The sequence below is a fragment of the Fusarium mangiferae genome (assembly GCF_900044065.1).
Source record: "Fusarium mangiferae strain MRC7560 genome assembly, contig: FMAN_scaffold006, whole genome shotgun sequence".
Taxonomy (NCBI): Eukaryota; Fungi; Ascomycota; class Sordariomycetes; order Hypocreales; family Nectriaceae; genus Fusarium; species Fusarium mangiferae.
Genome location: NW_024573926.1, coordinates 895,195 through 909,737, shown reverse-complemented (window position 1 = coordinate 909,737; position 14,543 = coordinate 895,195). Strand labels below are relative to the sequence as shown.

The 14,543-nt window shown below is 50.1% G+C and overlaps 5 protein-coding genes across 5 annotated transcripts; 3 read left to right on the top strand and 2 right to left on the bottom strand.

The window, feature by feature from the left end:
• Positions 1–49: 49 nt before the first annotated feature.
• FMAN_03031 (uncharacterized protein) lies at positions 50–1,759 on the top strand (the record flags this gene model as incomplete). Its single annotated transcript, XM_041831798.1, has 1 exon — positions 50–1,759. The coding sequence occupies one exon, from the start codon at positions 50–52 to the stop codon at positions 1,757–1,759; it is 1,710 nt and encodes a 569-aa protein (XP_041682325.1).
• A 921-nt stretch (positions 1,760–2,680) lies between these two features.
• On the top strand, positions 2,681–4,558 carry FMAN_03030 (related to membrane protein, contains two CBS domains; the record flags this gene model as incomplete). Its single annotated transcript, XM_041831796.1, has 4 exons — positions 2,681–2,950; positions 3,019–3,178; positions 3,225–3,894; positions 3,940–4,558. 4 exons carry the CDS (start codon positions 2,681–2,683, stop codon positions 4,556–4,558), a joined length of 1,719 nt encoding a protein of 572 aa, XP_041682324.1.
• A 227-nt stretch (positions 4,559–4,785) lies between these two features.
• Positions 4,786–5,976, bottom strand: FMAN_03029 (putative carboxy-cis,cis-muconate cyclase; the record flags this gene model as incomplete). Its single annotated transcript, XM_041831795.1, has 3 exons — positions 4,786–5,624; positions 5,672–5,780; positions 5,830–5,976. The coding sequence occupies 3 exons, from the start codon at positions 5,974–5,976 to the stop codon at positions 4,786–4,788; spliced, it is 1,095 nt and encodes a 364-aa protein (XP_041682323.1).
• Positions 5,977–7,731: 1,755 nt separating this feature from the next.
• FMAN_03028 (uncharacterized protein) lies at positions 7,732–10,195 on the top strand (the record flags this gene model as incomplete). The annotated part of the gene is made up of 2 exons (XM_041831794.1): positions 7,732–9,218; positions 9,268–10,195. The coding sequence occupies 2 exons, from the start codon at positions 7,732–7,734 to the stop codon at positions 10,193–10,195; spliced, it is 2,415 nt and encodes an 804-aa protein (XP_041682322.1).
• A 345-nt stretch (positions 10,196–10,540) lies between these two features.
• On the bottom strand, positions 10,541–11,282 carry FMAN_03027 (uncharacterized protein; the record flags this gene model as incomplete). Its single annotated transcript, XM_041831793.1, has 2 exons — positions 10,541–10,816; positions 10,872–11,282. 2 exons carry the CDS (start codon positions 11,280–11,282, stop codon positions 10,541–10,543), a joined length of 687 nt encoding a protein of 228 aa, XP_041682321.1.
• Positions 11,283–14,543: the final 3,261 nt, after the last annotated feature.

Genomic DNA, 14,543 nt, shown 5'->3' with positions numbered 1-14,543 from the left:
TGCACACCGTCTTTGCAAGTACTTAAGAATACAACATACTCAATTCACCATGTCCCCTTCAGCTACTTTTGACACACCGTCTGCTGGCCACTCAAACCGTCTTAAGATCCTGGTACCTGAGAAAGTATCTCCAGATGGACTGGCTTTACTCACCCCTCACTTTGACGTTGACATCCGTAAAGGTTTAACGGCCCCCGAGCTTATCAATTTGATCCCTAACTACCATGGCCTAATTATTCGCTCCGAGACGCAAGTCACGGCCGAAGTCGTCCAAGCCGGACGGAAGCTGAGGGTTGTTGCTCGGGCCGGTGTTGGAGTTGACAACATAGATGTCCCTGCCGCAAGCGCCCAAGGCGTTATTGTTGTGAACTCTCCTTCGGGCAACATCCTTGCAGCGGCAGAACACACTATTGCACTGCTTCTTTCAACAGCTCGTAATGTGGGCCAGGCAGACAGCAGTGTCAAAGCTGGCCGCTGGGAGCGAAGCAAGCTCGTGGGAGTTGAAGTTGGGCGCAAGACCCTCGGGATCATCGGATTGGGCAAGGTTGGAATGAATGTTGCTCGCATGGCCATAGGTCTCGGTATGACAGTCAAGGCGGTCGACCCCTATGCAAGCACCGACATGGCTCGTCAAACAGGCGTTGAGCTGGTTCCTGGGTTGGAGGACCTGCTCCCTGTGGTTGACTTTCTGACCATTCACACGCCCCTACTTGCCACAACGCTGGACTTGGTTAGCGAGGCAGAGTTTAAAAAGATGAAGAAGACAGCTCGTGTGCTCAATGTTGCACGTGGTGGTGTTTACAACGAGGAGGCTTTGACCAAAGCACTTGATGAGGGATGGATCGCAGGAGCGGGCATTGACGTCTGGTCTTCAGAGCCATTGGCCCCAGACTCAGCAGCAGCCCGGCTCAGTCAACACCCCAAGGTTGTGGCAACACCTCATCTGGGAGCTTCAACGGTTGAGGCACAGGAGAATGTTTCCATGGATGTCTGCAAGCAGGTCCTCGAGATTCTTCAAGGTGGACTTCCTACTAGCGCTGTCAATGCCCCTATTATCATGCCGGAAGAGTATCGTAAACTGCAACCATCTGTGCAGCTTGTCGAAAAGATGGGCCGTCTCTATACGCAGCACTTTGTGCGCAGTAAAGGAGGCATGATAGGGGGCCGTCGATTCGAGCTCATATATCACGGCGACCTTGCTGGCATGGCCAACACCAAGCCGCTGTTTGCTGCTCTTGTTAAAGGTCTCGTGTCCACGTTCAGCGACTCGCATATCAACATGGTCAACGCAGCACTCATTGCCAAAGAGAAAGGCATTGTGATTAGCGAGACTCGGTCTGGCGATTCGCCTTCAACTTATGCCAACCTGGTGACACTGCGTTCATACCAGGCTGGTAGCAGTGGTAGTGAGCAGGTGATTGAAGGCTATGCGAGTGACGAACGAGTCTTCATCTCCAAGCTGGACAGGTTCAATGGCGTTTTTACACCGGAAGGAACCTTGATTATACTGCACAACTACGATGAGCCTGGCAAGATCGGAGGTGTTGGTATGGTGCTCGGCAATCACGGGGTTAACATCAAGTTCATGCAAGTGGCCAGTCTGGATCCCGAAGCTACTAAGGGAGCCGATACCCCGCCTGACCCGAAAGGCAACGAGGCATTGATGATTCTTGGTGTTCTCGGGCCAGTGAGTGGTGAAGTTTTGGAGGACTTGAATAACTCCCCAGGAGTTCTTGACGTTGGACTGGTTAAGCTGTGATCATGGTGCCGGTTAGTGGAACGACGTGAGGATACCATTCAACATGCTCAGGGATGGCAATGCAAGTACTGGCTTAGAAGTATTAAACAAAAAAAAGTCCAAATAAACCTTCACATGGGACGATTATCACATGCACTCCAGCAAGAAATTTCTAGCCCTAAGCTTCGGGTGCTAATGATTAAAACTAAAAGTCTACCTTGTACATTCTAAGCTTGCACCAATCCTTTTGTCATTTCGTTATAGAGACCCTCAGTTTTCTTGCCTCTCGTTGACAATGGATAAATTGATTGCCTTTATCATGACCTCATCCGGATTTTAGCTGGGAAACTAAGGGCATCGTAACGAACGGTTTTAGCTTCTGCAACGTCAAGGCTTTAGTGGATTTTGTCTGCTGCATTCGGGATCTGGACCTGGTCTAGTGGACACCTCCACCAATAGAATCATTCTCTCCTCCCTGATAGCTCCCTGCGTCATCATGCTCGCGAGTTAGATGACCCGTATCCTCCAAGGACAAGGTAGCTAATTCCAACCCTTTCGTCCCACTTCTTTTGCCTCGTCGTTCTTGTTCTTCATCAAAGCTCGCCTTTGGTGCGAAAAGGTTGAATCTTTGACTAGACGAAACGAAGCAAAAATACGTCAATTGTCCGAATAGCTTCACATTCTTACCGACAGCATCTCCTCAAGCTTCATCTTGACCCCGAGCTTCCCTGTCTCAGCCACATTCCGGTCATTATCGTGTAAGCCTTGCCAAGATCGCTTGTGCCTATCCGTCGGAAATTGATTACCTTGGCCTGCCTTGAACGCGTTCAACTCAATCTGACCTTCGACAATCGACATTTGCGGTCTTCCCGCCTCGCCTTGTGGTGACGAGATAACTCATATACCCACACACTCGATATACGGTATACACATCCCGTCACAATGGCGAACGCTGCACGATACAATATGGGCTCAATACGCCCGGCTGTCATTGGCATGGGCCGAGTCTTTGGTGCCAGTTTGACGGCTGTCTCTGCCTTTCCGGTTGACACCAAGGGCCACCATGACGCTGGCGAAGAGGGCGGTCCCAGCCTCTGGGTCCTCGCTGTTGCCTCAATGGTTCTGGTGCTTCTTGGTGGTGCTTTTGCTGGATTGACAATTGCGCAAGTCCCCCTCCCTCTTGGCGATGCGCGACGCATGCTGACCTACCCAGTTTGATGGGACAAGACAGCATTTATCTCCAGGTTTTATCGGGCGATCCCGCGGAATCACAGTCTAAGAATGCGAAACGTGTGCTGAAATTGTTAAAACGAGGAAAGCATTGGGTTCTGGTCACGCTGCTGCTATCCAATGTCATTGTCAACGAGTCCCTTCCCGTTGTATTGGACCGAACTCTTGGAGGAGGTGTTGCCGCTGTCGTTGGCAGTACTGTTCTCATCGGTATGTCAGACATGATAACTCTGGTAAGCTTTGCTAACCGCAACAGTTATTTTTGGTGAAATTGTTCCCCAGTCCATCTGTGTTCGATATGGTCTTCCTATCGGCGGATACATGTCTACCCCAGTTCTTCTTCTCATGTATCTGACCGCTCCGGTTTCTTGGCCAATTGCGAAGCTTCTCGACTGGATTCTGGGCGAGGATCATGGTACCTTGTACAAGAAGAGCGGACTCAAGACGCTAGTCACCCTCCACAAGTCTTTGGGTGAGATTTCCGAGCGTTTGAACCAGGATGAGGTTACGATTATCACAGCCGTTTTGGACTTGAAGGACAAGCCCGTTGCTGAAGTTATGACGCCCATCTCCGATGTTTATACGCTTGCCGAAGACCACATCCTCGACGAAAAGACCATGGATGATATTCTATCCTCCGGGTACTCGCGAATTCCTATTTATCGTTCTGGGAATCACTTGGACTTTGTTGGCATGCTTCTGGTCAAGACACTCATCACCTATGATCCTGAAGATAGAATTCCCGTCCGCGATGTGCCTCTCGGAGCAATTGTCGAAACTCGCCCTGAAACCAGCTGTCTGGACATCATCAACTTCTTCCAGGAGGGTAAATCGCACATGGTACTGGTATCAGAATTTCCCGGCTCGGACCATGGTGCCCTAGGTGTCGTTACTCTTGAAGACGTGATTGAGGAATTGATTGGAGAGTAAGTAGACAATCTCGCATATGAGGAGCATTACTGACCAAACAGGGAAATTGTTGACGAATCCGATGTCTATGTCGATGTACACAAGGCTATCCGACGTCTTACTCCTGCACCCCGAGCCCGCCGAATTCACGCAACTGCCGCTGCCGCCGCCGCAATGGCCACTAAGAAGGCCCCGGGCGACTCTATTTTGGTCGATGTTGAAGAACACGCCGAGGAATACCCTCCCAATGTCGAGACTGCTTCTTTCCACAGCAATTATGAAGGAGGATTCCACAATGCTGCCAAGACTGCTATTCACATGAAGCGCCGGACCTCTGATGGTGGCATAGAAGGCACCCCAGTTGTTGTGAAGGCTAGTCTAGATGAAATGAGGTCTCAACTTCGTCTTGGACCTGCTAACCGAGCTGCGAACCCCCGCAGCAATACCCGCAGCCTCTTCAAAATCAAACAAGGCCTCGGTGCGACCCATACGCCCCCCAATGATGGCTCAAGACCTGCCCAGCCGCGCGCTGCATCCCACATAGGTTTCACGAGTACTCACGGACAATCGCAGGGGCGGACTCAGGGGCATGAACGAACACCGTTGTTAGCTGAGGATCACGAAGAAGCTATCGACGACGACGAAGATGACCACAGCCGTAAAACAAATGGTCGGCATTAGGGGTATGTTGAGTGGTATGAAGAATAGGGTTTGATGGAATCGTTTCTTAGGAGTGGCAAATCTAAACCAGGGCCTTTACTGTTGGGCACACCAGGTAGGGTTTAGTTAATACACCTCTGCAGCATTGATGACAGCAGCCAAACCATGGCAACTATAATACTTTTTGACGTCAAATTTTGTCTCATTGTAACTTGATCCTTCTTCTATTCATCCATACTGATGTGCTCTCAGTCATACCAGATGGCGTTCATGCCAAAGCCAGGCTCTGGTGTTCTAACCCTTGCCACACGGGCGAGGTGCTCATCCTGCCAGCGGTAGATCTCCAGCCAACCTTCTTGATCATCCGTGATCGCTACCCACTCATCTGTCCAAGGGCAAGGTGCAACCGCATTGCTATGTCCACCACTCGTAGGTGTAGGATTCAGGCAGATCTGGCGCTCAATGGCGCCGGTATCCGAGAGCTTGAAGGCGGCCACATAACCTGTCAGGTCGAAGGAGTTGGCACGGGACGAGGCAAAGAGATATTTGCCCGAGGACGAAAGCACGCAGACATCAGCGCGGTACTGTGTCCACCTATCGGGGATACCTGGAGGGATCAGAGGGTAGTGCTTATGAGTGTAAACGGGCAGACGAGTTGTGGGATCGATGAGGTACTCGCAGATTCGGTTGCCCTTCTCCATAAGAGCGTAGAGGTAGTTTCCAGTAGGATGCATGGCCACCCAGCGAGGGTGGTCTCGAGCATCAGGACAATCAACAGAACCGACCAGCTCAAGAGAAGGATCGTCTTTGCTAACACGGCGATGTGTCCAGATCTTGTTAGCACGAAGGTCGGCAGAATAAAGATATTCCTCCTCAGGATCAAAGACCATCCCGTGAATACCCGTATTAGGCTGGTAAGGGTAGTTTTGGACATTTTCCTTAAGAGCCTTTGTAGTGGAATCGGTGGTGAAGACAGCACCGTGGCCAGCGTGATCGTAGAAAGGATTGCAGTAAACGGCATAAGGAGGCTTGTTCGCTGCGAGAAGGAAGATGGCACGGGTGTTTGTGGTGGCAAGAGAAGCATTGGCTGTTGAGGTTAGTTTCCAGTATACGAACTGGTTAGAAGTGACTTACGATCGTGCTCCATTGGGTGAGAGACCTGGTGAGTTATCGAAGTTGGCGATTCGACGGCGAAGCTGGACCACTTCTTCATAGCAGCACCGTAAATAGCTTTGCGATCATGCTGGGCTACATTGTGAGTTAACATCTTGCAGAGTCATAGATGAGCTTACACTAAATGTCATCCATGAGATTGGCTCATCCTTGGGAATCTCGGTCTTTTTCACAAGCTTAAGTGTGAGAGCTTCATCATCGAAGGCGAAAGTGAAGATGGCACCTGGAGGAGTCCAGGTACCAACCATAAGATGATGAACAGGCATTTTGGCAGCGATAGGTATTGCTCGGAGCTTTGAGATGAGTGTAGATCGCATATAAGCCGAAGCTAGAATCCACAGCAGAACCCAGTCAACGATCAATGAAGCAGGGCTGAGATTATTGTTGGAGGAGAAAGCACATGTAGAAAAGGATTTGAGTCGTTATGATGGATGATGGAGGGGAGAGACAGGCTTAAACATTTATCCTAACGGGCATAGTGGAGGACCACGCGGAACTGAGCTACCTACTGGGTACCTTACCTAGGTACCTATGATGCATGCTCAATACAGTTACGGTTGGTTAGTAGGTGGCCGTGGGTCTAAGTCCGGGGACGGGGGCCGGCCTCGGTAGTCTACGGCGGCAGATGTTGACGGATATGATTTCGGTATTGGACCGATGATAATGAGTGGGCAGTTGGCTTTTGTTAACATGAGCATTTTGAAATTTATTTAGTCACTAGTGAAAACCCTTGAAATGATATAACCTGTTAGACGCTCATCATGACACCTGGATTGTATCAACAGCCCAGACTCATGATGACAGGGCTCTCATGGTACGAGATCCATCTGACTTGCTGTGCATCATGAGACGCAATTGATCTCAATCTGTCTTCAAAATAATCTCTATTTGATTAAACGGTCTATTGACTATTTTCGGGGCATGTTGAACCTACATATGAATGGAATTTTGTTAAGCTGGTCCAATTGCATCTAGATTTCTCCGTACCCCGCATTGACTTCCCCGATGTTGATCCCGGCACAAAGCCACTAACGGCCTTCTTCTCGTGCTATTAAACATTTGGATATTATTATGTGAAACGATGTTCCCTTTTTAACTAAAAATACCATTGAGCAACCATTGAGAGGAGGTCATGATGACATACCCTTGCTCATGACCATGGCTTTAATACGAACGTGAGAAAGATGTTATGGCTGCTTGTGTAGCCCGGCGATTCATACAAGCTAAACAACAAACAAGGATGTCCCCAGCTGATGTTTTCAGCAGTCATGGCGACCCTTGGCCTCAAGAGTACTCATGATATGAGTGTGATAAGAGAATACACCAACCGACACATGTATGTTCAGTAAAGTGTATACGTAGCATTGGAGCGAAATGAGAACCGAGTATTCACTTTAATTTAAATTGATTTGTAGGAGGTACTTATTGAATATGGATCTTTCAGCCTGTGAAGCCTGTGAACTAATGAAATTGCTGCTTGGCTAATTAACGCTGTAAGCGATAGCATCACTCGACCACGAATCGCCTTTCCAGCTCCCACGCTTGGAGGAGCGAAAAACAAAAGAAAACAGTTGCCCGATCATTGTTATTATTACTACAAGCAAGCAAATATAGCCTTGTACGACCTATTCTGCCATCGTGCATCATCATCGTCTGCCATCACTGGTGCGATAAGATAGGGCCCCGTCACCCGGTCAACGGCCGTTTCCCAATAAACAGTCAACGGCTTGTCAAATAGTGCCTTGGCTCTGGCTACCTAAGCGACCTACTTTGTTGCTAGCTCCAGTTCCAGCTCCAGCTCCAGCTCCAGCTTGTCTTCTCAACTTTACCTTACTTTTATTCTTTCTGCAATGGCGTAGCCCAATTCGCAGTCTTAGTTGGCTTCTTATTCTCATCAGTTGGCGTGAGACTTAGTTTTGTTCATCACCAGGTTCTTTTTAAATCTTCATTTCTACAGATATCGTTGTGACGAAAGCTACTTAGCAGCTCTCATATAACCACGGATATTGTGGCTCGACACCATGAATTCAAACGACGTAAATAGCTTCGACGCCGGTCGACGACCACGGCCCAAGTCCTCCATCCTCGAGGGCTTCATGCATCGTCGTCAAGCTTCCACCGATACCCATTCATTCCAGGCCCCCTTCGATGGTCCTGTCTCTCCTATACAGCCCAAGATCATGGTCTTTGAGAACTACTCCAACCCAGGGGCACTGGCAGAACTACAATACAACCAGCAAGAGTCCTCCGGACGCTTCTCACGGCGACAGGACAGAGGCCGATCACAGTCCCCGACCAAGAGCAGCTTTGGCAACTTCACCATCATAACAGCACCCGGCAAAGAAGCCAAAGGCTCGAAATCTCGCGATCCCTCTCCCACTAAACCGAAACGGCCAAAGTCAACAACTAACCTGGCTGGTCTGCTCAAGCCCAAGACGCTGCGAAACTTGGGCAGGTTCGGATCCGACGACAATGTCAATTCATCCAAGGACAAAGAAAACAGAACTGCCGAAGAACCTGTAGCGGACCCTGCACCGACACCCATTTATTCTCAGTTTGCCTCTCGACCGAACATTGAACCAGCCCAAAGCACACGCCGTAGTATGGACGAAGCACGGGCACCAAGTGCTCAGGATCTTTATAATGGCAGTCGAGTCGCCGTCAAGGAGCGACCGAAATCATACCATCCCATGCTGGGAAGAATGGAACCACCCCCCTCACCAACCAAGGCACGCACTTCTAATGATTCCCGAAAGGGATCAAAAGACTCGACTGAAGCCAAGAGTAAGAGCGGTCGAGGTAAGGTCTTGAGCGTCTTTACTACATTCAACCACAGCCGATCCAAGTCAACGTCAGTTGTGCCTGAGCCGACTGAGGCCGTGCTTGACCCCAAGGATATTGACAAGCACCTTGAAGCCATGTTGGACCGACGGAACATTCCAGAGAACCAGAGATACAAGATGAGGAACCTGAGCAACACTATCAAGATGGAGTTTATCCGCCAGGATTGGGCGGAATCACAGGCTTCTCGGACAGAGAGATCATGCTCAACAGACAGCGCCAACAGCGGCTTGGTCATGGAAGCCGGTATGCAAAATGAGGAGAAACAGAAGCGATCGCGAGGCAAGAGTTTTACTCTCTCACGAGGAAGAAAGGAACCAAAGGAGCCAGGCTCTCCCATCAAAAAGTCAAAGGGCGAAGGGACATTGGGTCGTCATTTCAGAAGCAAGTCCACCGACAGCGTGGTCAGCGAAGGGCCTCCTGGATCCAGCGGCTCCGTATCCAACTCTGGAATTCTTTCCAAGATTAAGCTCAACCAAGGCCCAGGCGATTACGTGGCCTATCTTAGAAAGGTTCAAAAACCAGAACTTGTCGAGGTCGGCAAAGTTCACAAGCTACGACTGCTTCTCAGGAACGAGACAGTGGCATGGATCGAGGACTTCATTCAGCAAGGCGGCATGAAGGAGATTGTAGGTCTGCTCAACCGCATCATGGAGGTTGAATGGAGGTAAGTCAGATTCAAGGTGTGTTCTACAAACGTGACTAACAATTGATAGGGAGGAACATGAAGATGCACTGCTGCACGAGAATCTTCTCTGTCTAAAGGCACTGTCGACGACAGCTCGCGCCATGCAATATCTTCACACGATCCAGAGCGATCTATTTCCCAAGCTCCTACACATGCTTTTCGACCCAGAGAAGAAGGGTCCCAGCGAGTTCACCACTCGTAACATCATAACATCTGTCTTGTTCACGTATATTGAGTCTGCTGCACCAGCCGAACGGGTCACAAGAGCCCAGAGCATTCTCGCACACCTCAGAGACCCCGAGCCAAAGGAAGATCAGCGCCCATTGCCATTTGTCCTAGAGATGAGACAAGAAAGGCCATACCGCGTTTGGAGCAAGGAGGTTGTTAGCGTCACTAAGGAAGTGTTCTGGATCTTCCTTCACAACGTCAACGTTGTATCCCTTCCTTCGGACCGCCCCTCGACGTGTGACCCTGCCCCCGGTCCGTACAGTTACATGCTTCGACATTTCCCTCAAGAGCGCCCCCCGGTCCCAGCAGCACCATATGTGGGCGGAGTCGAATGGGATGCGACCAACTACCTGGCTTCTCATCTCGATCTCATGAACGCCATTTTGGCCTGCACACCGACACAAGAGGAGCGCAACACTCTCCGCGCACAATTCCGAATTTCGGGATGGGAGCGATGCCTTGGTGGTAGTCTACGACTCTGCAAAGAGAAGTTCTATGGAAGCGTGCATGACGGGCTTCGGACATGGGTCGGAGCGGCGGCCGAGGATGGCTGGGATGTCAAGGATGTGCGATACGGGCCGCCCCCTGACGCTCGGGCTTCACCAAAGAAAACTGGAGGTGGTCAGAAGAAACCGGTCGAGGCGGCGCCAAAGCTTGAGATGCCGAAGCTCGATTTTGGGTTGGATAAGGCATCCACTCCGAGTAAGGAGAAGGACATGTGGCTGTGATGAAATGGCAAATCTTGGAGTGCCAGCATTTGTTTCTTGCATGTATTTCCTTGTTGGTCTGGAGCTATGGTTGATTGTTGGTTGTTTGGAAGTCATGGTAGAGATCCTACTTTGATGATGGCATGTTAATGAACTGATGACACAAAAAACTGTATTGTTGACCCATTCATCCGTGCTTCGGGTTACTTGACACAAACTCCTTGTAGATCTCACGTGGTCCCGTGATGTACAGCCTATGTGACGCTCAGGACCAGCCAGCCACCGTATGCTGTGCCCTTGTTGTCATGAAAACTTTTGGTCCAAGGTAGTAGTATTGTATTCTTTATCCCCTATGACGGATGCTGTTCAAAGATTGCTTCGATGAAGCTTGAAGGACTCAAAAACCGTTGCACCTTTGAGCACATCGTCCTTGACCTTTTCATCAGCGGCTGTCAGCTTGGGCAGCAATTCGAGGACCTCAGAAACCTTGTTCTGAGGAATGACCACCACCCCGTTGATTGGATCGCTAAATGCAAGGTCGCCAGGAGAGACGAGGGTTCCATCAATGTCGAGAGGTACCTGGATCGCCCAGGGCACGCTCCCTCCACCGACCCCAACGGTGGACAGCCCTCGAGCCCAAATCTGCATTGTACCTCCGAGTTCAGCTTGTTCCAAGAGCAGGGTAAATGGCACTCACTGGTAAGGAAGTACTCTTTAGTTCCGCTATATCTCTGGCTCGCCCAGCTACAACAATGCCCTTGGCTTGGCACACTTTCATGCGAACCGCCATGATCCCACCACAAACAGCATTCTTTTGACCATCGGGCTGCTTGAGAACCACAATGGTTCCTGGTTCTGTCAGATCGGCCCAATGGGTTCCCTCAGGGATGTTCTTTTGTATTTCTGGGACATTCTGTCCCTTTGCGGCGAAGAGAACTGTTGAAACTGGAGCAACGGTAACCGATGTTGCATCACCTTCAGGAGAGCTGTATAGGTTCAGATCGGCAACAAAGCCGGCGCCGGGAACCTTTAACTTGAGGAGTGCGTCCGAGATATCACAAGCGGAATACTGCTGCAGCTTTACCAAGTCCTCGGCGTGGTAACTCATGCTGATAGCGTCCAAGGGCAACACGATGTTAGCGAATACGGCGAGTCGGTGAGCAAGGACTATCAAATAGTTGCAGTTTCGAAGATTAAAAGCCTCTTTGACGTTGTAAGTGCGTTATAGCCCCCGGGTTAGAACTTGCCGGTAATCGCAGGAAGTTCAGGTCGTAGTGGAACTTGGAGCTCCATGACTCCGGAGCCTCCCATCAACCGGGACGTACAGTCCAATCAGAAGCATTACCAGCACATGCTTTGGATGCACGAACTAGGTGGGGGATGGCCAGGGAGAGCTTGGCCGAGGCCAATCATTCAACTCGAAGGATCTGGCCCTGGACGGAAATTCAAAGTTGACGAGGAACTGGCGTTTTATTTGCGACTGCAACTGTGAGCTAGCGACAGAGATAGATTAGGAGCTCAAGCGGAGCAACCCTGGCATGACGTCTCTTGTTTACTCTTCTCTCTTTCGGATCCTCTTCTGGACTATTCGCAGGAAGGTTTTTTCTCTCTCTTTCGTTTGTTGGTACATGACGCAAAAATGACTATCAGTTCCCGTCCTGGTATCAATCAGTCAGTGACGAGGACTCAGGGTACCCAAATGTGACGTGTCTTATGAGCAAGGGCCAAGATCAAGATGGTGTCCAAGCATGGCCTACGCCTAGATACATATTCTTTATCGCCGCGGTAGACGACCGGCTTCCTTCGGGCAACGAGTCATGGCGAGGCATGATTAATGTTTCAGAGAGGCTGGTGTTGCAGAGTAGATTTTTGGTATGAAGCTGGTCCCTATGGTGAGCATTAGGTGGGGTTCACCAGACATCAACGGAAATTCTGATGATACAAGAACAAAACAGCGATATACGACTAACGTGGCAACCGGCCGAAAAGAAATAAAGAGCGGCTTGCAATTTCCTAACGTGACAAGCCGCGATTCTATGCGTTACAGCGGACTCATCCATTCCTGTTACCACATGGAATAGATGCTGTCAAAAGTAGATGCTACGCTAGCTAAAGGTGCTTGGGCTAGACAGCTCAACCCGTCCGTTCTATCAACTCAACCCCAGACACACGGACATTCCAAGGGTCCGGTCAACTTGTGACATGTGCTTCAAGGCTGGGTTGAAGGCGATGAGAGCTTTGCTCAACTGGGTTCAGACTGCTCGTTCAGACAACAGTACAGACACACATGAGCAATGAGACATCTCCTTATGCTAAGATCAGCTGTTAATGACTGCTTCTGGCTTACTGCGTAGGATAATCTATGAAGCGGAACCGGATAATAGAGACTCATTGGGGGGAAGCCTTGTTAGTTGCGCTGCTGAGCCTTTCTTTGGCATGAAGAAGAGTATATGTGCTGGCCATGTCCTCCACATAAGATCCTCGAAACAGATCCAGACCGTTAATTGGTGTTGACATCTGCAACGAGGGGGGTTCATGAGTGATTTGAACCAAACTATCCCTGCCCTATAAAGTAGAACGACCACGAATGAGTGCACCAACTGCTGAGAAATGCAGCTAAAAGATGCATACCATCATGGCTATACCTGGCGTGTGAGGGGAACACTCGATGCCCCTCCCCATTATCATCATCATGATTCGTGGCGGGGACATTTGATCATGTCGAATTGGGCGAGGAGCCATGCGCCTCCACATCAATCACCGTCAGCCGTCTCGTTAGATTGACACGGCTGGGATGATGTTGGCTTGGTGGATGCTGTTCTGGGGCCGGGCAGAGATGGGTCCCAGTTGTTGCTACCTAGTACTCGCTAACGGGGCGAGCATGTCGGGTGATGGAACTGACGTTGTGACATCCCACATGGAGGGAATTGTTCTCTACCTAGGTATGGATTTAGATTTTGGTTACTCGTGGTAAAAGGACGACCTGAAAAGCATGGGATGCTCTATTTGTGAACGGGGCACAGCATATAACCCTGCCCGTAACCTAGCTTGGCATTGATTGAGAGGAGACACCAGATGATCGACTTGAGCTGCCAGATCTTGGCTGATAGTGATAGCTGATAATAGTGGAGGACAACGATATGGGAGGGGGGAAGACGATCCTGAGAATTGACTTGTTCAGGGTTGCGGCGGACACAACTTTCTCAGCAGGGGTCAGAGAAGCTCAACGTCAGGGGTCCATCCATGAGAAGAAAGGAAAATTAGATGGAACATGACGTTACAGAAAAAGGCGTTTGGTGGTTGAGACGGGACGGACGGACGTTATGTTTGTTAGAGGCTGCCCGTGCCAGGATGTTTCCCAGGGCAGTGGTAGACTGGTAGGTTAGTAGTTTGTTCTGGTGATTGTCAACTCTGATACAACAAGGGAAGCATCAGTTCAATGAGAAGCACGTGGTGGATTGTTTCAACCTTAACAGACCCAGCCATGGGACATGGGAAGTCGATACATTGCGATGTCGCTTGGCCAATCACCGTCTCTGAATGTCACCTAGAGGATAGCTCCAAGGTAACCTCAGCTCACCTAATTAACGTGAACAGGCAGTTCTTGGACCAGATCATCCGCGCGGCTCGGCCCAAGAAAAAACGAGCCGCAGCGCCCAACTCTCGCATCTCCAAGTCCAACCTAATCCAATCCACTGAAACTTTGGCCCTGGGTTAGCAATTCCTTCACGAATCACACCCGACCTCATCCACCACCGAACCTGCCCGTCTTTGGCATTGCCCTGTAGTAGAGTACCTCACAGCTTCAGGACTAGCCTTATTTGCTTTGTCCATCGGTCTTCATTCTTCCTCCAATATCACACCATCACGCATCACACATCAATCACATCGTTCTCTTTGCCTGTGACCTTGACCCAACGTCCACAAATCAAATCTATCTTCGCCCGCAAATTCGATCAAATCGCCGCCTCCCCCACCTCATTACGGCACCACTTCCAGCCACCAGCCACCTGTTCTGTCTCGTTCTGTTCTGCACTCTCTGGAACTGCTCTGCCAAGTCTGTCAGACGGTCATACCTACAGCCAGCCAGCCAGTCAGTCAGCCAGCGTCAGGTCAGCCTAGCAGCTCAGTTCAGTCAAGCTTTTGTTCGGGCTGTCCCTGTGCCTCCTCTGCCTGTCTCTGCCTGTTTCTTCGCCTCGTTACAGTACTATACCTATCCTTATCCATTCCTAGGCTTGGCTTGGTCGCTTGCTTCCTTAGCTTGGGATCTCCTACCGCTGCAGCATCTCTTGTCTCGTCCCCTAGTCGATCCTGTCCCTTGGCCTCGGGTCATCTTGATCCTATTCGACGACCCTGACAATCATCCTCG